This window comes from Podarcis vaucheri, assembly GCF_965113315.1.
Source record: "Podarcis vaucheri genome assembly, chromosome: 12".
Classification (NCBI taxonomy): Eukaryota; Metazoa; Chordata; class Lepidosauria; order Squamata; family Lacertidae; genus Podarcis; species Podarcis vaucheri.
In genome coordinates this window covers 20,438,776-20,465,254 of record NC_138750.1, presented here as the reverse complement: position 1 = coordinate 20,465,254, position 26,479 = coordinate 20,438,776, and the positions used below count along the sequence as shown (strand labels likewise).

Below are 26,479 nucleotides of genomic sequence, written 5' to 3'. Positions count from 1 at the left end.
ACACCCTCATTGGGTCAAATATTAAATCGCTCTGAGTGTGATCCAAATCGGACCAGCCATGCGTATGTGACGAAGTAGAATAGCCTGGAGAGTGTGGATTTCAACACTGCATTTGTATGGGGAGAGCTTTCTGCAGGTCTTCAGTGCAAAGCTGCAGTCTTGGCATGCCTCTCTATTAAACGTGTAGCCTTTGTGTCCTACCAGCATGCTGCTTCTGTAATCCCTGACACTCCACAAAATAATGCAATGATGTACTGGAAAGAAATAATGAAGCTGGTGAGATGATATACCGCCTCTTTTCTCCTGTATGTCGCTGGTGTAGTAAGATCTCTTGTGCTCCTGTTCATCTCCTCAGGGTGTTGTCGCCGATACCTCTCCACAGACAGTAGCACCTTCATCACAGGAAGCCAGTGGTCAGCAACAACAGATGGCTGTGGAAACGTCCAGTGAACATGCACCCACGTATTCCTACCAACAGTCAAAGTAAGTTGACGGCGTTTGTCGAATGTGAATCGGGAACACATCATAATTCAGAGGAAACATTTTGAAGTGGCGCTGGTTAATAGGACAAAAACAATTATGCATTGTGTAGGGACGCGGGTGGCGCTGTGGGTTAAATCATAGAGCCTAGGACTTGCCAATCAGAAGGTCGGCGGTTCGAATCCCTGCGACAGGGTGAGCTCCCGTTGCTCGGTCCCTGCTCCTGCCAACCTAGCAGTTCGAAAGCACGTCAAAGTGCAAGTAGATAAATAGGTACCACTCTAGCGGGATGGTAAACGGTGTTTCTGTGCGCTCTCTGTTTCGCGAGATGAGCGCCGCAACCCCAGAGTCGGTCACGACTGGATCTAATGGTCAGGGGTCCGTTTACCTTTACCTAAGTGTGTGTGTGAGAGAGAGAAGGGGGGGCTGTCTTTTATTCCCATTTTAAAAACAGGGAATTGAGAAAGATATATTAAGTCTATTGAAACCATACCAACAATGAAATCAGCTCAGTGCCCACCCTTTCATTAAAAACAGTCAGTTCCCCAAAGCCTCTTTGAACAGGAACATTTTCACCTGCTGGCAGAAGGACAGCAAAGAGGGAGCCAATCTAGCTTCTCTAGGGAGGGAGTCCCAAAGTCTGAGAGCAGCCACCAGGCTCATGACCCGCATTTTGAATTGTGCCCAGAAACAGATGGATAGGCAATGGAGCTCCTGTAGCAAGGGAGCTGTCTGCTCCTGGTCGACAATCTGGCTGCGGTTCTTTGAGCCAATTGAAGTTTCTGAGCACTTTTCAAAGGCAGCCCCGCATAGAGCGTGCCACAGTAATCCAAATACGATGTAATCCAAATAGGTGTGTGTCACTGTGGCCAAATCAGACACCTCAAGGAACAAGCCCAACTGTTGCACTAGCTTAAATTGTGCAGATACACTCCTGGCCACTGCAGAGACTTGGGCATCCATGTTCAGGGCTGAGTCCAGGAGCAAGGCCAAAATGCCTAGGTCTTCAGGGGGAGTGTTATCCCATCCAACACAGGCTGAATCCCTGTTCTGCCTTCCAGCTGACCAAAAGCACATCTATCTTGTCTGGATTAGGTTTCAATTTGTTCCCCCTCATCCAATCCATTACAGATGACAGACACCAGTTTAGAACTGAAGCAGCTTCCTTGGGTTTAGGTGGGAAGGATAAATAGTGCTGACTGATTTAACCTTACTATTATTTCCTTTCCCCCCCTCACTCTACACACAGCTTCCTTGTTCTTCTAGAGCAGCTGAAACTTGCCCCATTTTCTGCACACTCAGAGTTGTGTTCTGTCTTCTGTTTTAGAGCAGAGCCACACCGTACATTTAAAGGACATTCAACACACATTAAAAGCACATGGCTTCCCCCAAAGAATCATGGGAACTGTACTTTGTTAAGGGATCTAGGAATTGTAGGAGAAAACTGCAGTTTCACAGATTTTGGACGGAGGCGCCATATCCTTTGAATGTGCTTTGAGTGTGATGTGCACATCTGCCATTAGTGCATCTTGAGTCGTTTTTAGTTTATCAGCGCTCTGTTTTGTAATCCCTTTGAAGCTGCTACTGTGATTGCTGTAGCATACAGTACTGTGATAGCATTGTGCACAAGCACTCACCGTGGTAAGCAACACAATTTTACCAGGAGCAGTATTATGCCACACCCTTATTGCTGAAAATCCTTTGCTGTGTCTGATTTGGAGGCACATGCGTGGTGCTGGCAGCAGGCCATATGATACCCCTGGTTTAGCAGCAATGGCAGGAATATTGAAAAATCTGCCAAGTGTGTAAGATCTCACACGGCACTGGGTGAGATATCGCCCCAAATCAGCACAGTGTTGCCTGAAATGGCCTCTGATAGTGGTGGTACTTCTTCACCAGCAGCAGATTTGGCAGGGTGCGTGGCAGTGACAGAGCGGGCAGTCCATGCAAGAGGCAGCAGCAGGTATAGTGGTGGTGGCGGCAGCGACAGCAGGACAAGGCGAAATGGGATAGGGCTCCCCTATCTGGCGTAAGACAATAGTTTTAGGTATTCTTTCCACGGTCAGGCACTCTGAGCTAGAAAGAGCTAAGATGATCTTAGAAAGTGCCAGGCAGAGTTCTGGGTTCCCTGTGCAATTATAAAATTCTTCACTGGGTCAAAGGAAGATGTATGCCATTAAATATATTCTAACAGAAAGGATGAGTGAAGAAATTATTGACAGCAGGGGGTGTTACAGAGAGTGGCAGGTGGGAAGTTCAGCTGAGAAGAGACGTGTCAAGAGAGTTAGAGAGAAATAAGTGACTGAGTTGAGGGAGGGTGAAAATAGAGGCAAAATGATTTGGAAACTATTCGTTATAATTTATTAAGTGTCTCCTTGTTCTATACTCGCTGCCTTGCGGGACATTTTCGGGAGGCTAAGAAGTAAGCTCTGCACAAATCTAGAGTGGAGTCCCTAAGGCAACCTTCCGACAACTCCTGCAGCCAAGCTGGTGCTTCCCTTTGCACCATATCAGTGAGGCCGAGAGGGGGGGTCTTGTTGTCTGAGCAGCCCAGGACCTCCATACACATTGCCCAGGCTTGCACTTCAGAGAGGTCACTTTGGTGCTGCAAAAACAACATAGGAGGCCGCAGTTATGAGTTACCAGTCTCTGCAGCCACAGCAGGCGCTGTGATTCTCCTGGGATTTGAATTCAGCCCCCAGAGGCTCACTCCATTGTCTCTCAAGACAGATGGATGCCGACAATGACTTGTTCTTGCTGTTATTTTTCAGATCTCTATACCCCCCCCACTTTTAAATCCATTTATGATATATGGGGTTCTAGGTCAGCAGATCTCACCCACTGTCCTGCTTTTGAATTAGCCAGGTAAATAAATACAAGGTGTGCCTTACTACTGTCTGCAAATCAGTAGCGGGTTATTTTGGGGAGTGTTAAGGGAAAGTTTGATTGGACCAACCAGGTGATCTCCAGGGCCCAGGGCATTTCAAGAATTTTACAGATACACTTATTATAATCCTTTGGTCTCAATGTATTTTTTAAAAGCATTTTGCATTTTCTGCATTCTCCCTATGCTCAGTAAGTTCAGCTTGGTTATAGCCAAGGGGTGGGGATTTTTTTTTTTTAAGTAGGTAGGCAGGATTATTTTGATTTAATGATTCCTTTAATTCAATTGTTTTTGCAGACAATAAACAGGACTGAAAAATGTCGGTCTGAAAAGTTTGCCTTGAATGGAGAAACTTCACCGAACAAGAAGTTGGCATCCAGTTTGCACAGGCATCAACAGAGTTTTCTTTTAATTTTCTACCTTACCCAACGAAAACAAAACAGTGTTTCTATGTGCTGTGCAGATTGTTCAGTCATGTAGTCTGATAGTTTTATTTTTGCTATTTTTTTATTAAAGAAAAAAAAAACCCACGGCAAAACACTGGGTTGGTCTTTTATCTGGATGAACATTTGAAATTCAGAATTTTCTTGGAAGTGTAGATAGATTTGTTTTTGTTTTCCAAAAACACACAAAAACAGAGAACCGATGATGTCAAGAGGGAGCAAGCTGAGATGAAAACTAATGGTCTTCCTCAAGAATCCAGCTACTCTTTCCCCTTTCTCCGTGAAATCCAGTGTGTCTTTTATTTTGGGTTCATTTTTCTTTCTTTCTTTCTTTTTTTTTTTTAGAAATGTTTAGGTAAGGTTTATCTTGAATCTTAATTGCCTTAATTTTAAGAACGTCAAAGGCTCTCAAGGCAAGCTGTCAACGTCTTGGTAGAAGAAAGGAAAATGGATTCAAACGTCCACGGCATCAACTGGTGAAGTTCAACAGACTGAATTTTTAGGATGAACAAAAAATATATATAAAAGCTGTACAGTTTAGCAGAAAACGATCTTTTTCTTCTTTCGAAGAAAACTTGTTGATAAAGGAACTGTGGAGACTTCGAGAATTGAAAAACATGCAGACTTTTATGAACTTTCTTAGTGTTGACAGAGAAGAATCTAGAAAGCTAAAGTGTTTTACAATAAAATTATTGAACTATGGGGGGGAATCAACTTGCATTTTAAGGAATGCAGGTTTTTTTCTTGCAGAATGGAGATTTTTTTTTTATTTACAAAGTGTGATCGCTGGCAAAAGCATTAGTGCTTTTTATCTGCAGTCTTTTTTATGAGCTTTAAAAAGTTTTTAGTCTGCTTAGCTTGTCACATTGCAAACACCTAGCTTAAAAGCATTGGGGGGGGGACTTAAGTAGATAGGAGCTTATGGTCAAAAAAGTGCAAAAAAAAAAGCAATAGCTAGAAGAAATTGTTGACAATTTCTGTAGTCTTTCCTAGTTGTGATCAAATGCAGCCTATGGATGGCCTATTTTATACCAAAGATGAAATGACAACCTACCGCAGTCCAGAAGATAGAGTCGTTCCCCCCTCCCCCTTATTTCTTCATTTTTTTAAAAAAAATATCTTTATTTGACCTACATGGCCGGACCAGTTTCTTAACTTTGTGTTTGTTTAAACTACCTTCCACTGGTGTTGTACATTCTATATGCTTAGGCTTCTAATGGAAAGTTCTGAGTAGTTGGTACTTTGCAATGCTTAGCGGAATTTCACAGCATGAGAAAGATATCAGTCGCCAGCTGTTCTTACCCAGGTGCATTTAAACTTTGCTGACCTTTTCCATTGCGTTGTCCGATTTCTTTTGTACTGAACCTTCGGTCTTCCTTCTTCTCAGCATCTCACAGGTTCGTTTCCTCCTCCTCTTCCTCCTCCCTGGGTCATCTTCCAGTGCTCAGAACCAGCCATCTCCATTTTGCATTTTGGTGGTCTGTTCAAGTCACTTAGAAGATGATTCTAAAAAGCAGACGATTGGTGTTTTCGTCTTAACTCTCCCCTGCAAGAAGAAAGATTAAAATGGTTAGTTCTCTCATGCTAGCATGAAGCTAACAACCACTTTGTACTAACTGGCTTTCTGTTGTCTTAATATGTTTGCTGACAATCATTAATTAGTTTGATTAGGCAAAAGACAATAGCAAGTACATTGAATTGGCAAAGAAACCCTATTTTTAAATGATAAAAGAGTTTATGGAGTCTATATATTGGAGGGCCTAAGGGAATTATCCTTCCCCCACCCAAAAAAGGGAAGGGTGTCATGCAGTGAGAATTTTAAGACTGGCAGTGAAGAAGGCGCCTCCAAATTTTACCAGTTCCCTTATAAGTGTATGTGGAAAGTTTTAAAAGTATGCATTCCATTCATTTCCAACTTCCGTGTTCTCTAGTAAGTTTCAACAAGCGGCACAATCCACTGGGAATCTCTGCTGTGTAAACACGGTTTAAAAACGAAGGGGAGTTAAGCATAACATAAGCCTGAGCATTCCCATAGAGATTGGACAGGTTCCTGGAGATTACTGCTCCAATATTGCCACCACTCTTGATGAATGAGGCACCAAAGTAGAAGATTTCTGTTCTCTGTAGCAGGCAAAAAGATCTAGCGAAGGAAGCACTTAAACAGAGCCCAAATGATTGAAATGGCCTCCAGTGGCAGCACCGGTGGGGTGTCTGTTAAATGATGATGGGTTCACCGCAATGACAGTGGTGTCTTCAAAACAGGGTAACCATACTGAAAAGTGACAATAATATTATATATATATATATATATATATATATATATATATATATATATATATATATATTGCTAAAACAGGTTTCCTTTGAATTGACCAGGTTCAATGGCCCCAGTTGTGATGTTAAGGATGCAACCTATGAAACACACAAGCCTCAGCGATAGGATAGGAAGTTTGTGGGAGGAATGTCCACGGAGTCCATGGTTACTTTAAATGACTTTTTAAAGAATCAAGTATTTTTTTAAGAATGCTAAAAAGTGTTTCCTTATTTTTAATGTAAGTATCTCTTGTTTGGTGGGGATGGGATTGGGTTACCCAAACAAATGGCTGCTAAATATGCAACGTTAAATACGAAAAACGTAAAAATTAAAAACAGTGAAACCATCTAGCCAACCATTATAGACAAGGGGGCCTGGCTATGTGAGATTCTAAAAGTACATGTAGTTTTCCAGTTACTACATATGGACTATTCTGACTCAAAGGACCACAGCGCTGGGGTCATGGGAAGAGTTTCCATGTTATGTAAAGATCTCTAGCTTCTTCCTTTCTTTCACGTGGTTTGCCACTGCTGTTTACTTTCTGTGATCATCACTGGATTATTTTCTCTCTTTTTCCTTCGGAAAGCGTGTGCCTGTTGGATGGGACATGGGAAAAATAATCAAGCCAGCCTTATTTTTCTTCCTTTTAATGCTGTATCTTTTTTTCCTGTATGTATAAAATAGAGATTATTCTTCTGTGGCACAATTTTGTTGAATATGAAAGAAGCACGCACTATTGTTTTGTTCTTTTTTTAAAAAAAATATTGTTCCTGTACAAATTCTCGTTTGGTGCAAAGAAAAGTCTCATTGCTGTTGACAGTGAGGCTGCAAGGTAGCTACCGTGTGGCTGATGGGATATGCTGAAGTACCTTCCCGATTCTTTTGTTCAGAAATCTGTTATTTATACATTCTCATTTTGTTTGACTTGGTTCAGCAAATACGGTTAAATCACGGAAGATTAAGTTGCCAGCAAATAGTCCATATCATCACTTCAGGTGTTTTTTAAAAAGCTGTTTCGATTGTTTAATTTCCTTTAGACATCCTACTTCTTTGTTGTTTGGCAAAAGGAAAAGAAAGAACTATCCGTTCCTATAAATCACCTGACATTGATAGATCCACTTTGATAAACTGATCAGCTAACAGCCTGGAAGTAAATCCATAATATGTTCGGGGCTGCACTGGCATATATGGCCTCTGAATACCCCCCTCAAAAAGAAACCCCCAAGGGTGAGCCTTGATTCTAAATTTAGTTTTATTAACAATTTGATTTGCTTCACATTTATGAGTCTTCCTGCTTGGTCCGGGGGTGGGTTCAAGATCTTTGTCCAGTTGCTGCAAGATGGTAGGAACTTAATATTTTGACCTTGTGCAGACCTGACTGCGCAAAATAATATAAATGGCAAGTTGGAAAACAAGATTCTTCTTCCTCTAGTGAACATTTCCATGCATAGTCTTTATCCAACTCCAACCTAAGATTTAAATGATCCAGAATTTCCTTTTTTAAAAAAATATTGTTATTGCTCCCCCCCCCCCGAAGTTAACCAACCTCTCCCTTGGTAACTAAAATAAAATCCAGAATTTCCATGGACGACGAGATGGTGCTTGAATATTTACATTTTGGCCTAGATAGGTCCAAGTTCAAAAATCCTTAGAATTACGTTATCTGCTTTGCACAACCACAGAAGTTTTATTTTCCCCAAAAACTAGGTTCCAGATTTCAAAGCCGTTTTCAGTACAACATGGTGTGGCTGCTGTTAGAAGAGATCTGAGTCTTGCTGGACATGTAAGCTGTCTGATGCCCCTCAAAGGTTCTTGCAAGTTTGCAACCTCAATATACATAGACTTTGCATTTCAGAATGTCCGCAAGGTCTACCCAGACAGTAATGATTTTTATGTGCTCAGTGTTATAGTTCTTTGTGAGTATCAGTGACTGTTTCTTGCAGGGATATCTAACCCTTTGATATCCTATAGCGAGAAGGAATTGCGAAACTTTCGCTATTGATTAAATTATTGCACTGAGCATTCTTTTACTGCTACAGAATATTGGCAATGTTTACGTAAGGACTCTTGATTTCTCAGAATGAGAGTTGAAGTGAAGGGATGGAGCTGAAACCCGCTTATCTATACTTTGCTCCAGTAATAGGGATGCGGGTGGCGCTGTGGTCTAAACCACTGAGCCTCTTGGGCTTGCCGATCAGAAGGTTGGTGGTTTGAATCCCTGTGATGGAGTGAGCTCCCGTTACTCTGTCCCAGCTCCTGCCAACCTAGCAGTTTGAAAGCACGCCAGTGGAAGTAGATAAATAGGTACTGCTCCGGCGGGAAGGTAAATGGCATTTCCATGCGCTCTGGCATTCATCACGGTCCTCTGTGCATCAGTAGCGGTTTAGCCATGCTGGCCACATGACCTGGAAAGCTGTCTGTGGACATACACCGGCTCCCTTGGCCCAGAAGTGAAATGAGTGCTGCAACCCCATAGTCGCCTTTGACGGGACTTAACTGTCCAGGGGTCCTTTACCTTTACCTTTTTACCTTGCTCCAGTAATGTATTTTGAAGGAAAACAAGTTTCTTTGCAGATCCCTTCTTTGAGCACACACCATCACTTGCATTGTCACCTGCACAGACGGGCACTTACACAGACACATGGAAGTCCCCATAACTTCATCTTCTTCCTGATCTAATAATCCTGCACCTTAAAGATACAGATTAGGTCACCAATCAAAAGCAATGCAGAGGGAGCCACTCAAATGCCAATATCAGCATCAGCTGGGTGGATGATGGGATGCTGGCATGCAAACAACTCGATTAGGGTTATCCAGTTGTGATTCCATCTTCCACATGTTGCCAAGGCAACACGGAATTGCTGAGAAGCAGTTTTTGGATGACTAGCCACACAACTGTGACGACATCTGAACTGGGCCTTAAAAGATAGACTTCGATCTTGATGTTATCGTGCAACAAATTGTTTGAAGGATTCTGTGGCTTTTTCAGCAGTTCCAGATCTCTGCTCAGCAAAAGTATTTTGATCTGAGCTGATTTCCTGCCAATTCATTTGAATCCAAGTATTTGATTATGGTGACTAGTTACGGAGCAAAGGGTAAGATTTTAAAATGCTGGAAAAGAGACTTTTAAAAATTACGCAGTTGTCTTATAAGATTCTATTTTTTGAAGGCCCCCTGGTAGCATCCAAGGATTTTGGATTCCTCTGTCAGTGAACCCTGAAAGTGTTCCTGGTTGTGGGTTCATAGCTGCATGGCTTGCCAAGAAGCTTAAAGTGTCTCACTGCAGTAGTTCAAAGCAGAACTTTAGAGATATTTTGAAGTAATTCCATTGTGTTCTGCAATATTGGTGTTCACATCTGAGGAAGAAAAGTGGTGAACAGGGATTTTGCAGTGAGCCTAAGCATTAAAAATGCATTTTACGTTATCAAAAATAAGAAGGAAGGATATTATTTATGTATGTGTGGCGACCAAACTCAGCAGATTTGAGAATGCCTGCAGTGTAATAAAAGTTTATTTTTAATATGTCACAGTATTTTGATCTAAATTATGTTGTCTATGGTATTAAAAGAAATGATGTGAAATATGTAGAAAGTTGCCTTGGTTCATGATTTTAAGCCTGAAGGTGGCTTATCAGCCACCATCCCTATCATTTTAATGCTGAGACTGACATGAGTGAAACAGGTTTAAGTATAGTCTCCGGGACTATTACCTGTATAGTAAAAGTCATGTGAAAAGTGTGATTATGGGCTTAACATAATGAATCAATCCACATGGTGATGAGACCAAATATGGAATTTGAAGATAGTTGTGTTTGAGTCATACATGGCCAACATTTCATTTCAAGGCTTTATTTAACATGAAATTGGTTCTGATGTACAAAGGTATAAAGGATTTTCAAGTCCTCAGCATTAGACCAAGGATATTCTAGCGGTGTGATGACATTGCAAAGGGGAAAAAAGCACGCTGCATGTTTCAGAGAACCTCTCCTTTTTAAAAAAAACAAACGCTATCTTGTTCCTCTACAGCGGTGGGTGAGTTACTTCATTTTGAATAAAGCATAAACATAATCATGCATGTAAGCACCCATGTGCGTACTTGGCAAGGAAGGTCAGTGACTGATCCGATCTTTCTAGTCCTTGTTGAGCAGTTTCAGGAATCATGAAACATCAGAAGAAAGGTTATTTCTCTTAGGAGGAGAAAAAAACCCTTCTTCTACTGTCATATCACCTAAAGTGGATTCCAGTCTCAAATTCCTCTTCATACCTCAGACTACAGAAAAGAAACAGTATTTTCACTTTTACTGACATGTTCTTTGTTAAAAAAAAAATAAATGGAAATGTTTGACAAATGCTGTAAAGTGAATGTCGGGTTTGCTTCTGTGGGGATTAAAATTCTTGTGTTTACATAAATGGGTTTATATTTTGACAGCTATTACACTTGAGGTTCTTCCATCCTAATAACTATTTGTTAGGAGCTGTGAATGATCTGCTATTAGTCCTGAATTATTACTACATTCTGATGCTGAAAGATTTTTTTACTGAAAACAAAATCTGGGGGAGGGAAGGGTTTTGTTCTAGATTATAATTGTGTTTTCTAACTTGATTTTGTTTTTGTTTGTTTTTTTACTTTGGAAAGAAGTTTTGTGCATCTAAAATGTTTGGGTCAATAGGTTTTTAAAAGCTGAAAAATTGCATGGGCCAGTTCAGCAGACTTGGTTGAACTGGTTGAAACATGTAGGTTGACTGTTCATGCTGTGCCTTTGCAGTTGGGGAAATAGAAATTTTAGTGCTTCACTGTGAAGTTATAAAGTATATGAGGTGCTGCCCTTAGATGTTTTTACATCTGAACAGTCAAAATGACCCCTTTGATATCCTAATTGATACCCTGGTTGAATATTGAAATGAAGGGAGAGGTATGCCACACTGATTGTATCTCCTTGTGGCAAGCAAATCAAATGTCCCAATCACAAGCAGAAAGCCAATTAATACAAGCTGAAATAAAAAAATATCACCATGTGTTGGGTGGTTGTATCCAACCTTCATTCATCCCTAACCTGACCAACAATCTTTACAAGAAGCACTCAGGTGAATATTTGGACAAAGACACATCATGGGCCTAGTCTATCTACAGTGCAAATAATAATAATAATGTTTTGTTCATTGGTCTTACAAAAACACAATGCTACTAATTGGAGATTGCAAATTTAAGATTGGCAGAACTAGGCTGGCCTAAATGGTCATTCTAGAACAAGCTCTTCTTCCCCTCATTGATATACACCTCAAGGAAGTAAGTTTCTTGTAATAAAACCGGAAGTGTCAATATTTCATACAGCAAACTTTAAACTGTTCCCCGCCCCCCTCTGTTTCAAATGAAAAGGCTCCCGTCTGGTTAAAACGAAATCGAATCAAGGAACCAGGGCTGTGAAACAAGATTAAATTCCTACCCAGCAAATGGAAAACACCCTTTGCAGGCCTCCCAGTTCCCAAAGCGCAGCCCAAAAGAACTCTGAAAGGAATTAAAATAACGATTCTGACTTGTAAGGGCATCTTTGTGCTAATGTTTCAAAATGTCATGAAAAGTTCTGTATTGCTGAGGGGAGGGTTTCCTCCTCGTTCTCTTTTTTTTTATTTCTGTTTGTACCACAATCCTAATAGCTGCCATTTTCCCAATCCTGGGGCTTTCTGTAGATCAGTGGATGTTAGGTTTAAACCTCTCTTTTCTTTGATGAAGCTTTCAATAAAAAAAACAAAACTAAAGAAAAGCACCGAGTCTTGTGTTTTCTTGAGGCTGGCGTGGATCAAACTGAAGGATGGCCCAGTGTCCAGCACAAACGGGTCAGAGTGAGACCTCTGAAATCCTCCTGAGAAATGAAGACCATCTGGACTGAGATAATCTCAGTGTTTGCAAGGAAGAAAGTGTATTCTGTGGATAATTACGCTATTATAACATAGCTCAAAAGGCCCTGAAATACACAGAAATTATTATAATCTGGGGGTAATTTTGAAAGAGGAACTGCAAGCTCCCTAAAAGGCTCTGTTTCTGACTAGAGCACCACAGAGACCTCTGGGGACAGACTTCCCTCTTAGTCAGTGAAGAGGGAGGTCCACAGAACCCAGTCGCTCTCCTAGCAGGCACAGAACTGCTCTTTTAATTGGCAGACTAATCAATCAAAGTGTTGGTTATGTCAAGTTTGTTTGGAAGTAAATCCCACTAGGTTCAGTGGGACGCTTCCAAGTAAATCAGTAAAGGAAAACAACCTAAGTCACACTAAAATTTGCCCAGGCTCTACAATTATTCCGTGGACTAAAACTTAAGTTGGCTATGCAGATTCTCCCATCTTTTTGTGCATTCGTGGTTTGCGAAAGCTGTCGTTCACCCCATTTGAAAGTTCAGCATTTATCCTTTTGCTGGAGCTAGGGCAAGTCATAGACATCTTCCCTCTTTATATTTATGCGTTTACTTTTTTGTCCCTCAGTCTACCCCAAGGACACGCTTTTTCATTTATACTTAACCACAGGCAATGGGGGGCTGCAATGGGGGGACGGACGCAAGGCAAACATGAGCAGAGACGTGGATGTCACACTTACCTTTGAAGAGCAGGCTGCATTCCAGAGGTTTCTCAACACACACACACACACCTCCACCCTTCGTCCGAGGAAGCAAGAGGCATTCATTACGTCAGTTCAAGGATGATCTTCAGCCAGTCAAAACGATTCCAGGATGATGAGGGGCTGTGGCCTGGGACTCAGCTACACAGCTGCAAATTAAACATTTAAAATGTGTTGTGAGTGCAATATACAAATGTGACACTAGATGGTGAAAGTGAGCTATGCAAATTTCAATGTATTTTTACAAAACGTTTTAAAATAGAGCATTTTCACATTTTTTTTTTTAAATATGTGTATAGATTCCACCCTGGTGATCTTGAAGGCTAGATGGAAAGAACGGGAAAAGGCACTTAGCTTGAGGTTCCTCACTACAGCTCTATATCACCCCATTATTCCTTTCTTAATGTATACAGAAGATTTAGAATTGTAGAGTTGGAAGTCGGACCCCCAGCTATCAGTGGCGCACAGTTAAATTTTTCAAAGGGGAACAGTTAGGGACAGAGGCTCTAGCTTGCAAGGGGCGTGGGGGGGTCAATGTCATGAGTGTGACATTTGACATTGCGCATGTGAGCATTGCGCCTCCCACCCTAAGCCAGGCAGAAGCTTCCCAGGCTTTGCGAAGGAGGTGCCAGGGCTCCGACCTGCCACCTTCCAAAAGCCAGATGGGCTTTGGCAAGATGGCAGGATGGATCTTGGACCCATCAGAGCCTCGCACCTTCCTCCCTAAGCCGGGCAGAAGCTTTCCGGGCTTTGAGAAGGAAGCCCCAGGGGAACATTAAGGGGACCAGCCTAGTCCCCTTAATCCAATGACCACACGCCACTGCCTATAATGTTTAGGGAAGCTTTTAATGTTTAATAGGTTATTGTATTTTAGTGCTTTGTTGGAAGCCGCCCTGAGTGGATGGGGAAACCCAGCCAGATGGGCGGGGTATAAATAATAATTATTATTATTATTATTATTATTATTATTATTATTATTATTTTATTTTATGCAGGAATCTTTTTGCCCAATGTGGGTTCAAGCCCATGACTCTGAGATTAAGAGTCTCGCGCTCTAGCGACAATAAAACAGATTGTGTATACCATTACACACAAACCCAAGCGAAACAACATTGCTTTTTTTTCTGAGGGGTACTCAAGAGTACGCAGTACCGACACCTTTTCCCCCTAGAAGAAAAGCACTTAGTAACAATGAAAATCGATTTCCTGCTGTGCTACTTGGACATGAACTCCATAAAAAACAGCCCGATTCTTTTCTAAAGACCATCTCCTCTTTCCTTTCAATATAGTTTCTTTTCCTCAACTTAAAATTATCTGTTCTTATGCTGTGCTTATGCTGCATACACACCCGTTAAGTGCTTTGATTTATTTTTATATACATTAAGCAGTTATACTGTTTCTGGGGATGCTTGAGCCATAGTGTTTGTCTTGTTAGAGTTACGGATATGGACGGGAACTGAAATTTAGCTGGGCCTCAAGGGAGCTGCAGGCAAATGTTACAGCACTGTCTTGGGTTTTTAGCTACAGGCACGAAAGTTTCCTCTGTCAGGGTCACATGGCTACGTGCAAGTGGGGATCTGGTTTAATATGAATTTTGCATGCTTATAAAGCCCACCAGCATTCTGAACTAGTGACCCCCTAACTCCCTGCTTCTACCCACTCATGTTAGCACGGACAGGGCTGAGCGATATTTGGTTTTCAACATTGTGATATAATATCACCCATTAAATATTGTGATATACCGATATATCACAATGCCTAAAATAAGGATGGAGCTACAGTGGTGCCCCGCAAGACGAATGCCTCGCAAGACGAAAAACTCGCTAGACAAAAGGGTTTTGTGGTTTTTGAGCTGCTTCGCAAGATGAAAACGTCTTGCAAGTTTGTTTCCTTTTTCTTAAGACCGTTAATACAGTTGCGACTTGACTTTGAGGAGCAACTCATAGAACGCAGTGTGGTAGCCTTTTTTGAGTTTTTTTGGTGATTTTTGAAGCTTTTCCAAAACTTTTCCGACACCGTGCTTCGCAAGACGAAAAGTTCGCCAGACGAAAAAACTCGCGGAACGAATTAATTTCGTCTTGCGAGGCACCACTGTATGTAGATGCATTGGCTGGCTTCACAGTTATCCTCACATCATCTTTTTAGCATAACACACACACACACACGAGCTGGGCAATGTTTTGATACATTGTCAAAAATCAGTTTGATTTCATAATATTCAACATGACAATATATCGCAAATCATGATGTGTGTGTGAGTGTGTGTGCTATGTAAAAAATTGTAATGTGTGTGTGGGGGTGGTGGTGAAGCCAATCATTGCTTCTCTCCTGATTCCTTCCATCCCTGTTGCTCTGTATCGTAAAATAACAGTTGTAACAACATGTTAAAGGTAAGTAAAAATTTTTTTATCAGTTTTAGGCCCCTAAGTAGCAGTTGCCAGGACATTATCCCATTAGCCTCTACATAGTAACAACCTTATTTCAGACACACAATGTTTAGTTGGTAATATATATATATCACAATGTTGAAAGCCAGACATCACTCAACCCTAACACACATCACGATTTGCGATATATTGCCAGGTCAAAAATTATGAAAGCAATATGGACTTCAAAACAGTTTTGGACAATATACTGCCCAGCCCGACCCTCTTCTGCCCTCCCTGACACCTGGGAAGCTTCCTCAGTAGAATTCTAACTTCCAAGGACCAAGGAGGGAGAAGGAGGGTGTCTTCTGCGTCCCTCCTTGCAGCTATCTCCATTTCTGCTGAAGCAGTGGCACTGCAGCCAGGTCAGAGGGAGAACTCATGAGGCATCGCAGAAGATCCAAACTCTCTCTTGCTCCCCATGATATGTCATCAGAAGCACAACGGAGTCTAATTTGGGTTCAAGATTAACCAAGCCCAAGTCCAAATCCAATCCAGGAAGGGGGAAGGTTTTGCCCAGCACTACAACCTATTATTAAGGGGTGTGTCACAGAATCAGGACCTTGGATCCTTATCTGAGACACTGGATTTCCTGAATACATCTGGCAAAGAGATTAAAATGCTGAGAGCTTAACCTTTCTCTAACAGAGTCATATGGGGGACCTTTGGCTTCCCAGATGTTGCTAGACTACAGCTCGATCCCTGCCCATTGGCCATTCTTGCTGGGACCGATGGGAGGTTCACGAACATCTGGAAAGCCAAAGGCTGCCCACTGCTGATGGAGAACTTGCTGCGACCATCAGCCTTGCGATATCACTTGATTATAAACGGTGCAGCAAGGTCACCGTTCTTCCCCTCTTCCAAGGCTTCCAATACCATTGAACAATATCCGTGATGGGTAGAAATTTGTCAGTCTAGCTCCACCCAATCGCAGCATCTTCGAAACTCTCTGCTAGTATGGGCAAGCCCTGCAAGGTCGAGAGAACAAAGGACTATTCTGTGATTCTTTCCATGACACTAGACCCTTTTGATTGAATTGCTGGAAGTGCCCAATGCAGGTCCAGAAATGCTTTGCTAGATATTTAGGGATTTGAACCGCTAGCTAGCCAAATAGTTATTTTTGGATAATATTTAATGAAATGTGTTTGTTAGTGTAGAGTGCCTTTGTGAAATGATGTCTAGGGAGTTATAGCAGATTGCAACACAGCCTTATCTTTTAGCCTTGCTCTGCCAGAAATCACAGAATGAGCTAGCCAGCTTCCCTAAGGTACTTTCTGGATCCCAGGAGTTAAGGGCTACATCCAAAACAATACTATCATTTGGAAGCCTGTACATATTATATAACTACAGCAGTGATCGGTTTCTCAGTCCCATATCTGGTCTCATGAAATGCTTCATCTGCATGTTACATATTGGCACTTTTGCAGTTTTATAATATGTTTTTTAAATTTGGAGAAGTGTGAAATTATGTTCCAATTTACACATCTGCCTAGAGGAGATGTGAATTGGGTTGGGTCACCCTGGAATTTACGTAAATCTAATTTCTCGTGCATCCTTTCTTCATGCCCTGCACATGGACTTTTGGGAAGTGTTTTGGTCACTGCTGTGAAGAACAGGATTCTGAAGTAAATGAACCTTTGTTAAAATCCAGCAGGAAGTCTCTTGTCCTCTGGAAGTTTATAGCTGTTGGTTTGTTGTTGTTTTTTAAACTATTTTTCTTAAAGTGATCCTTTCAACTGAATTTGCTGAATTTAGAATACCACACCAGATGGCTCAGTCTGTAGAGCACGAGACTCTTAATCTGTGGGCTGTGTATTCTAACCCCACATTGGGCAGAAGATTCCCACATTGCAGCGGGTGGGACTAGATCACCCTCACAGTCCCTTCCAACCCTACTATTCTGTGATTATTGTTTGCTTCGTAACAATAGCTCATATAACCCTTAAAGCAATTCCTTATCTGCCATTTTCTGCTCAGAGACATCTGTACTGTCTCCTGGCCCATTGCCCTCCTCTCAAGCGAAGATGAATCATTTGAGCAGCAAGTGGTGCCACAAGTACTTAGAAGAATAATGCCAATCATAGATGCCGTTAACATTATGTCTGATTAGTATTTGAGAGAGCAGCAGTTGAGCTGAGGAACAGCACATTCCAGACAGCTCTGCCAGGTACCGATCTAGTAACTGCTGTCAGTAGATTCTTAAAACTGGTTTTCCATGGCAAGGTGAGCTTTGATAGCTAGGATGAAGTAGACCCTGATTTCTACAGAGAATTCAATACGGTTTTAGATGTGAAATAACATGGATATTACCCTACTCCAATTAGTAAATGGCCTCGGCCCAGTACACCTGAAGGAGCGACTCCCCCCCCCCCATCGTTCAGCCTGGACACTGAGGTCCAGCTCCGAGGGCCTTCTGGCGGTTCCCTCACTGCGAGAAGTGAGGTTACAGGGAACCAGGCAGAGGGCCTTCTCGGCAGAGGCGCCCGCCCTGTGGAATGCCCTCCTATCAGATGTCAAGGAAATAAACAACTATTTGACTTTTAGAAGACATCTGAAGGCAACCTTGTTTAGGGAAGTTTTTAATGTCTGATGTTTTATCATGTTTTTAATATTCTGTTGGGAGCCACCCAGATGGGTGAGGTATAAATAATAATATGTTGTTGTTGTTGTTGTTGCTTGTGGTTGTAATGGGCCCTAAAAATTATTTATGCCTTTATTTATTTAAAATATTGTTAACTGTCCTTCATCAGAAGATGACAAGTAATGAATTTATTTATTTATGTATTTATGTGTTGTTGTTGTTGTTGTTGTTGTTGTTGTTGTTGTAGACCACGCTCCATCAGGGCAGTTCATAACATAATAATACAAGACCAATCCCCCCCAAATACATAATAAAAACACGAACAAAACAAAACAAAAACCCTCCCCACCCCCTCCCACAACACATTTAAGAGGGCATCAAATGTAATCAGCAAAAGGCCTAAAGTTCAAATAACACCATTCACACAACAGACCAAAAAATGTAAACAACAACAACAGGCAAATAATGTCAATTTGAAGGATGTCCTTAAAATTACCCCCATTCTGAACTGGTACAGTTCCCAGACCATATCAACTTCAGAGTCAAGCTACAAATTTCTCTAGCCGATGTCATCAGCACATCTCGGTACAGAACTATTTCCCTTGCACCATAACAGTGACAACAGCCCACAGACACTCCGGACGGTGTGTATTTAAAAATGCTTTTGGCCTAGGAAGCTGCTTAGTGGCGATAAATCTGCATAAATCACATCTGTATATTTTAATCTGTCCTGTTAAGTGTCGTTGGAACTTTGATTCCATCCACATTGTACATTTAAAGCAGTATCATCCCATTTTAAACAGTCATGGCTCCCCCCCCCAAAAAAAAATTAATCCTGTGAATTGTAGTTTGTTACAGGGCTTGTTCCCTGTGTGGTTTAGCAACCAGTCCCTCTTCCCAGGAAACACTGGCGACTGTATCTCTGTGAGAGGAATAGTACCTCCCCCCGGTAAAAAGGTAAAGGACCCCTAAACGGTTAAGTCATTCGAATTTGACTCTGGGGTTCCGGTGCTCATCTCGCTTTTCAGGCCAAGGGACCCAGCATTTGTCCACAGACAGCTTTCCGGTTCATGTGACCAGCATGGCTAAACCGCTACTGATGCACGGAGGACTGTGATGAATGCCAGAGCGCATGGAAATGCCATTTACCTTCCCGCCACAGCTGTACCTATTTATCTACTTCCACTGGTGTGCTTTCAAACTGCTAGGTTGGCAGGAGCTGGGACAGAGCAACGGGAGCTCACCCCATCGCAGGGATTTGAACCGCCGACCTTCCGATCGGCAAGCCCAAGAGGCTCAGTGGTTTAGACCATAACGTCACCCGTGTTCCCTAGTTGGGCCCTAACAAGGACCAGCACCTGTAAAAAACTACACTTCCCAGGATTCCTTGGGGGTTCTATGAAAGTTTAAAGTGGTATGATACTGAGCTGAATCTTGAATGGCCATGCATTTAGTGCCTATGAGCAGTGGATAGGGGGGGCAGCTGGACTGGGATCCCTTCTACAAAGTGGGGGGGGTCCCCCTCACAATGTAAGCCTGTTAGCCCTGATTCATGTGTGATGCCCTGGTTTGACAAGCTCCTTCAGTAACAGTTTTTTAATGGAAACTGGCATTGGCCAAGACAGCTGGCAGTCCTTTGCCTCTGCAGGACAGCATCTATTCAGTATTTAATTGATGGTTGAGAGTGACAGAATGTGACTCCTTATCATTTATTACTTGTGTTTACCATTCCTCAGCCAGGATGCAAGCTGCGTGGGGTGTCCGTGTTCAGACTGAACTAAATTCCAATGAATTTCAGATGCGTTTATGAAGAAGTGTGCCAAGTTGCCTCATTAAATTGCAATTGTGTGTTATGTGTTGTTTATCTGTCACTTTTAAGCACTTTGACCTTCATCTTGTTTCAGTGAATGGCAGCATCCTCAATGCCTATCATGTTTGTGCACAGAGCAGAAATATGCTTTTAATTTCATGAAAAGTGCTATTAAGATTATTTGAATGTATTTGCTGATCAGCTTATTTCTCACTTGAGCATTCTTTCCATGTGAGCACTCCTTCTCTATCCTTTGGATAAGGAATAGAGTTAGGACCAGTTACTAAACTCTGCTTTATTTTCTCTGTTGTTTCCAAGTTAGCACATACGCAGGAAGTGTTGGCTTCCTTCCAGCAGATGGCGCTATTAATCTGTAGACATGCATGTATGCGGTTAAAGCCGGGGCTTTGGGTTCAGTTAGCTCAGCACATATTAAAAGAATAAGCCACTGGTGTGGCTGATATTCTTGTCCCATTTCTTAAAATCTCCTTTGGGGTTCAGCTGGAGCACAGAAGAACAGATCAGCCAGAAATGCCCCTTGTAGACAATGGCTGCATCTTCAGATCTCAAAATGAGATTAGAGGCAACATATTTATCGATTCCAAAGGCAACATCTTTATATTGACCTACGATAATAATGCCATTCACGGTTCAGCTGCAATACCTGTTGCTCGGTATTATCATAGGGAGTTTATCCTGAAACAGAACAGTCCACCATCCATTATAGATGATCAACTCTTTCCTGCTATAGTTGTCCTAGCTACCTTGTCTTTGAAGGTTTGTGAAGTCTCTGTTACAGAGGCGGCGAAATAAGAAGTTGAACGTCAAAGAAAATGGAGTTGCAAAGTGCCCAGTTATGTTGAAGGAACCTGGCACACATACATTAGCTAAGAGCAGTGTAAATGGAGTAGTTCTAATTCCTACAGCGGTGCTGAGAGAGACTAGGACAGCCAGCTAATCAAGATGTTCCCTGGTCTTTCCTTCATGTGTTGTTTAGAACAGGAAAAGCGGTTTAGTCCTGCTGGCCACATGACCCTGAAAGCTGCCTGTGGTCAAATGCCAGCTCCCTCAGCCTGAAAACGAGATGAGTGCTGCAACCCCATAGTCGCCTTTGACTGGACTTAACCGTCCCGGGGTCCTTTGCCTTTTACCTCCCCCCCCCCCCACACTTGAACCATTCAGGCTCTCCTGCATCACAGATTGACCTTCTAGGCCCCCCTGCCACCAGTTCTCTCTAGATTCTACCTCCAACAGTCCAGAGGAAGAGGTCAGCCTAAGGTTACCAGATTTTGTTTCAATGAATCCGAGGACACTTTTTCAACTTCCGACTAAACAGATGGATTTTGTCAGGGGGCTGATTTGTAAATCCGGAGACTGTCCCCGGGAAATGGGGGTGTCTGCAGCGGCGTAGCGTGAGTTGTCAGCACCCGGGGCAACGCAAGTAATTTGCGCCCCCTAACCCAGGGCAAGGCAAGTAATTTGCGCCCCCCCAACCCCTAACCTGTGAGTTGCCGCTGGCGCTGCCGCCCAAACGACGCCGCTTGCCCGGAGGAGGAGGGGGGCAGAGAGGCGAGGAAAATGCAACGGCCCAGCAGCTGCAGCAGCACCGGCGGAGGCGGGGCTGTGAGGAGGGGCTGCCTGGCGCGTCCTCCGCGGCGAGCGCTGAGAGCCGCTGCCTGCCGGGCGCCTTCAGCCTGGACGCGTGCACAGCTCGTCGGTTCCGCGAATCATGCGGCTCCGCTACAGCCTGCACCCGCGGCTCTTCGGCAACTCCGGAGGCAGCGAGCGCCCCCCCCAGATGTTGCGCCCGGTGCGGCCGGCCCCCCTGGCACCCCCCACGCTACGCCACTGGGTGTCTGGTAACGTTACATCAATCCAGCTTGATTCCCTTTTGCCACCCACAAGCCTTTCCACAAGGGCCTTAATGCCCATTTAATGTTCCTCCATTAACCAACACACTCTTTTTTAAAAAATAAATAAATAATGAACCCCAACCTCCTAAATGCATAGGAATTCCAAAAGGCAGTGGCGTAGCGTGGGGGGGGGCAGGGGGGCCGGCCGCACCGGGCGCAACATATGGGGGGGGCGTGCTCGCACTCGCAGCTCTCTGCCCCTAGGGCAGAGGGGGCGCAAATTACTTGCCTTGCCCTGGGTGCTGACAACCCACGCTCCGCCACTGCCAAAAGGCGATGCCAGGTTGTCTCCTTAGCAGTCAACAGTATTACTTATATCCCTGTTCATCTTCCACTTTCTCCAAGCCTTGCATAAGTTTATAAACTTTGATCCTGTCCCCTCTTGCTTGCCTTTTCTCTAAACTAAAAAGTCCCTAGTGTTGCAACCTTTCTTCATAGGAGAGTCTCTCATTCCCCTTGACAATTCTGGATATGCAGATCAAGATTTCCCTAGAATGCAGCAGAGAGGTGGACCTGGGAAGTCTTAGCAAAAGAGAGAAGTGATGGATACTGTATGATGTGCGCATAAAAGCTGTTAAAGGTAAAGGTAAAGGGACCCCTGACCATTAGGTCCAGTCGTGGCCGACTCTGGGGTTGCGGCGCTCATCTCGCTTTATTGGCTGAGGGAGCCGGCGTACAGCTTCCGGGTCATGTGGCCAGCATGACTAAGCCGCTTCTGGCGAACCAGAGCAGCGCACGGAAACGCCGTTTACCTTCCCGCCGGAGTGGCACCTATTTATCTACTTGCACTTTGACGTGCTTTCGAACTGTTAGGTCGGCAGGAGCAGGGACCGAGCAACGCGAGCTCACCCTGTCGCGGGGATTCGAACCGCTGACCTTCTGATCAGCAAGTCCTAGGCTCTGTGGTTTAACCCAAAGCGCCACCCGCGTCCTGTATAAAAGCTGTTAAAATTGCATAAATAAAAGTTTAACAAAGAAATATTGGGGGAGCAGGTAAGCCCCTCGCCGTACATAATCAAATCGCAAAACATGGTGCACGCAAAATAAATTGAATGGGAATGCCCATGAACTTTGTGCCCCCCCTAAATGTTTTATTGAAACAATCGGCCCAATAGGAGCTACTTCCTATTGCTGCCATCACACACAGAGGTGCCATAGGAGAACCTTTCCATGTGACGGTTTCTTTCAGATATCGTTCTGAGGTTACACACACACACAATCTCCGTCTACCCAAGCTTGCAATAACAAGGGCGGCGGGGTATCTTTACTATTTACTCCTTCAGGGATCAATGTCATTTCCTTAAAAGCATATAGATACATTTTTAATCATATCATTTTGGGCTTTGCACCCCTGCAAATGAGATGCTTTGCAGCCTTGATTCTCTCCATTTGTCCTTTTGGGGGGGCCTTAATTTGATGAGCTGTAAATGCACTTGCAAGCCCACTGTGCGCATTCAATAATCTAATGGTGCTTTGAAGTACGTTTGCCTCATTGCTGCTGCACGGAGGCTGATTATTGCAGACATAGTGCATTAAGAAATCACACTCATATGCCTTTATTGGATCATCCTTATTGCTCATAATTCACTTGTAAAAATATTGTTCGCCCCTTATCTCACTTGTAACTTCGCGGGAAGCCACTCTGTTAAATGGCGCTGCTGTTGTGATGCAATTAAACCAGTAGGCTATGCTTTTATATTTCTAGCTTTCCCATCTAGATTTGGGCTTTTTCCTTTGCTTATGCAAAACAACTTTTAAAACTTTAATGCAACTTCTGATGCCATTCCGCCAGCAAAAGGATATGATCCACCAGTGCCTCCTTTACTTAAAGAAGATTTAGGCTGTTTCCATACTCCTTTTTTTTTTTACTCCTCTTTAGTGCACACTCAGTGCGTTTTCAATGCTAGGTTTTCAATTTGTGTTCACATATACAATTCGACATAGGTATGCTGTAGTTGTTTTAATAAGATATTACTGTTTGATGTGTTGCTGCTCAAACCACACATGGGGAGGACAGGGATGGACTTTTCTGTGCCCTGAAGTGGTTTGTTGTTGTTTAGTCATGTCTGACTCTTCGTGACCCCATGGACCAGAGCACGCCAAGCACTCCTGTCTTCCACTGCCTCCCGCAATTTGGTCAAACTCATGTTAGTAGCTTTGAAAACACTGCCCAACCATCTCGTCCTCTGTCGTCCCCTTCTCCTTGTGCCCTCCATCCTTCCCAACATCAGGGTCTTTTCCAGGGAGTCTTCTCTTCTCATGAGGTAGCCAAAGTATTGGAGTCTCAGCTTCACGATCTGTCCTTCCAGTGAGCACTCAGGGCTAATTTCCTTAAGAAGGGATGCGTTTGATCTTCTTGCAGTCCACGGGACTCTCAAGAGTCTCCTCCAGCACCATAATTCAAAAGCACCAATTCTTCGGCGATCAGCCTTCTCACTTCCATACATCACTACTGGGAAAACCATAGCTTTAACTATAAGGACCTTTGTCATTGCTTTTCTCCCAAGAAGCAGGCGTCTTTTAATTTTGTGGCTGCTGTCACCATCTGCGGTGATCATGGAGCCCAAGAAAGTAAAATCTCTCACTGCCTCCGTTTCTTCCCCTTCTATTTGCCAGGAGGTGATGGGCCCAGTGGCCATGATCTTCGTTTTTTTGATGTTGAGCTTCAGACCATATTTTGCGCTCTACTCTTTCACCCTCATTAAGTGGCAATGTGCACATGTAACAAGCCACCGTTGTGCCACTTATTTTATGCCAGCCATTGCCAACCCGGTGCCCTCCAAATGTTTTGGACTGCAACTCTAGCCCCAGCCATGGTTGGGCGCCAGAGGTTGGCATAGGCTGCTCTGTGCTGTTGGGATAGGATATACAAATTCCACAAAATGAGCTATTTTGATTGCTGCCAGTGGAGGTGATTCACAGGAAGAAACAGGCATCTAAGTAGCATCCTCTTCTAAATCAGGAACTAAAACAAGAATGCATGTTGTATATATGGTGGCTGTGGATCAGTTACCACATCAGGCATGTGGGATGGACACAAGATGCAAACAATTGGCACTGTGACCTTTTGTGCCCTTCGTCTTAAAAAAAAGTAATTGCTGCTGTCAAGGTTGGTCTTGGGTGGATCTACACACAGGGAAATACATGCTATAAGTAAGAAATTAAACATTGTAACAAAAGAAAGAAAAAACGCTATGTAAAATAACATAGAAAAGTTTTATGCTCTCCACCGCCATCTGGTGTTTCATGTTTGTAACACATTCAAAACACTGGTTTTTTTTACTAATGTAGCCAAGTTCCTTGTCAGCTTCCTCAGAGTCTAGAATCAGGGCTGCGGAATATGTGGCCCTACAGATGATACTGGACTTCAAGTCCCATAATAATTTTTTAAAAATTTAAATCAGATTTTTTTCCATTTAAATTGGATATTTTTTTTAAAAAAATGCTTTTTAGAGGAAACTTCTTTCTAAAGATAGTTTCCTATTTAAGTTACATTAGAGTCCAATGGCTATTCATCAGGAAATAAGGATTTGTTTTAAGTTTTTCACCTGTGCTAAAACTCAGTCTAAGTTTTTTTATATATAAAAAAAATGTTTAAAAACATCAGCTAACAAGCATGGATACATATGCTATTATTTTTGTTAAATAAATTGTTTAAATTGTTATTAAGGAAATGATTTTTTTTCTCCTTCCAATAAAGTACAGCAGAAAAGTTGTCCAAATATAAACAATTAACTTATTAAACCTCACAATAATTTCACAATTATTGGTCTATGTATTTCTAATAGTAGAACCAAACCACTAATTTTTGATATAAGTATAAAAACTGCACTGAAAATTTATTATTTCAGAAATGAAACCTTCCTCTGGTTGTAAATATTAAGATGATACTAGCAAGAATGAGTCTTTCTGTTAAAAAGGAAAAGGATTTAAATCAAGTATTATTGACGTATTTAAATCAAATCCACCCTGCGGCCACCAACACTTTTGCTGGGATGGAAGTTGGGGGCGGGGGCATTTCTGTCAAAGCTGTAGGCTACACCCATTCAAGCCCTGCCACTGTGCTCTTTCGTTTCTTGAAAACACAAACACAGATCCCTAAAAAGCATTCATACATTTGTTGCATCCTCTAGTTTGGCTGGGAAGATACAGGAAGATATTCATTCACAACAGCCCACTGCTACACATATAAACCTCTGGATTAAGGAGACGGTTTATAAAGAACCCTGAACGTTTCCCAGCTTGAAGTCTTTCTTCTTCAAGTGTGCTATTATTTTCTTTTTAATCCTGCAAGTTAAACTGTACGTACAGAAGGAGGAAGCTTCGCCTTCGGGGGGCGAGGAAAAAAGTAAAGCAAGTGCGCTTAGGTGTACATATTGTGGATGGTTTTCGTAGATATGGGGAGCAGCTGTGAGCTCAGACCATGGGTAGGCAAACTAAGGCCCGGGGGCTGGATCCGGCCCAATCGCCTTCTAAATCCGGCCCGCAGGCGGTCCAGGAATCAGCGTGTTTTTACAGGAGTAGAATGTGTCCTTTTCCTTAAAATGCATTTCTGGGTTATTTGTGGGGCATAGGAATTCGTTCTTCTTTTCTCCCCCCCCAAAAAAAATATAGAGTCTGGCCCCCCACAAGGTCTGAGGGACAGTGGACCGGCCCCCTGCTGAAAAAGTTTGCTGACCCCTGGCTCAGATTGTCTTGTAAAAAAAGTGTAGGGGCTATGACAAAGGATCTTATATACCTGTCTCCATCCTTTTCAAAAGCACCTCCCGCTTCTCTAAGGTCTCTTTACCAGGTGAATTCTCTTAACCTCCTTGTTTTAAGAGGTTAAACAGGAGCCAGGATGCTCCAAACCAGCGCTTTGTGTCATCGACCTCCCCTCCAGGCTGTGTTCCATAATTTCCCCTGCTGTGCTGGATTGATGCTTCAGATAATGCCTCGTCTCGGTGTGCGAAATAAGCAGCCGCCTGAAGAGGAGCCACGCAGCCTTCTCAAGTGCTGAGGAGCAGCCGATAGGCAACAC

The 26,479-nt window shown here is 42.9% G+C and overlaps 1 protein-coding gene and 2 long non-coding RNA genes across 9 annotated transcripts in view; 1 reads left to right on the top strand and 2 right to left on the bottom strand.

The window, feature by feature from the left end:
• RBMS3 (RNA binding motif single stranded interacting protein 3) overlaps positions 1 to 6,114 on the top strand; it is a gene marked incomplete at its 3' end in the record, with an annotated part of 779,945 nt that extends 773,831 nt beyond the window's left edge. For 4 of the 6 annotated variants that reach the window (XM_082193455.1, XM_082193458.1, XM_082193459.1 and 1 more), the window contains 2 exons: positions 356 to 483; positions 3,662 to 6,114. In XM_082193455.1, the coding sequence (XP_082049581.1) occupies positions 356 to 483; positions 3,662 to 3,668 (135 nt within the window). Of the gene's footprint in view, positions 1 to 355; positions 488 to 3,661 lie in introns of those variants that run through there. The other 2 variants (XM_082193456.1, XM_082193460.1) reach the window with 1 other exon arrangement.
• LOC309515583 overlaps positions 3,903 to 26,479 on the bottom strand; it is a 109,144-nt gene continuing 86,567 nt past the window's right edge. For both annotated transcript variants that reach the window (XR_014212525.1, XR_014212526.1), the window contains 2 exons: positions 12,709 to 12,878; positions 3,903 to 5,353 (listed from right to left, as the gene is read on the bottom strand). This is a non-coding gene — a long non-coding RNA (uncharacterized lncRNA). The remainder of the gene's footprint in view (positions 5,354 to 12,708; positions 12,879 to 26,479) is intronic.
• Positions 6,692 to 11,876, bottom strand: LOC309515417. Its single transcript, XR_014212472.1, has 2 exons — positions 7,668 to 11,876; positions 6,692 to 7,583 (listed from the first exon to the last, which is right to left on the bottom strand). It is a non-coding gene; the product is annotated as an uncharacterized lncRNA (long non-coding RNA).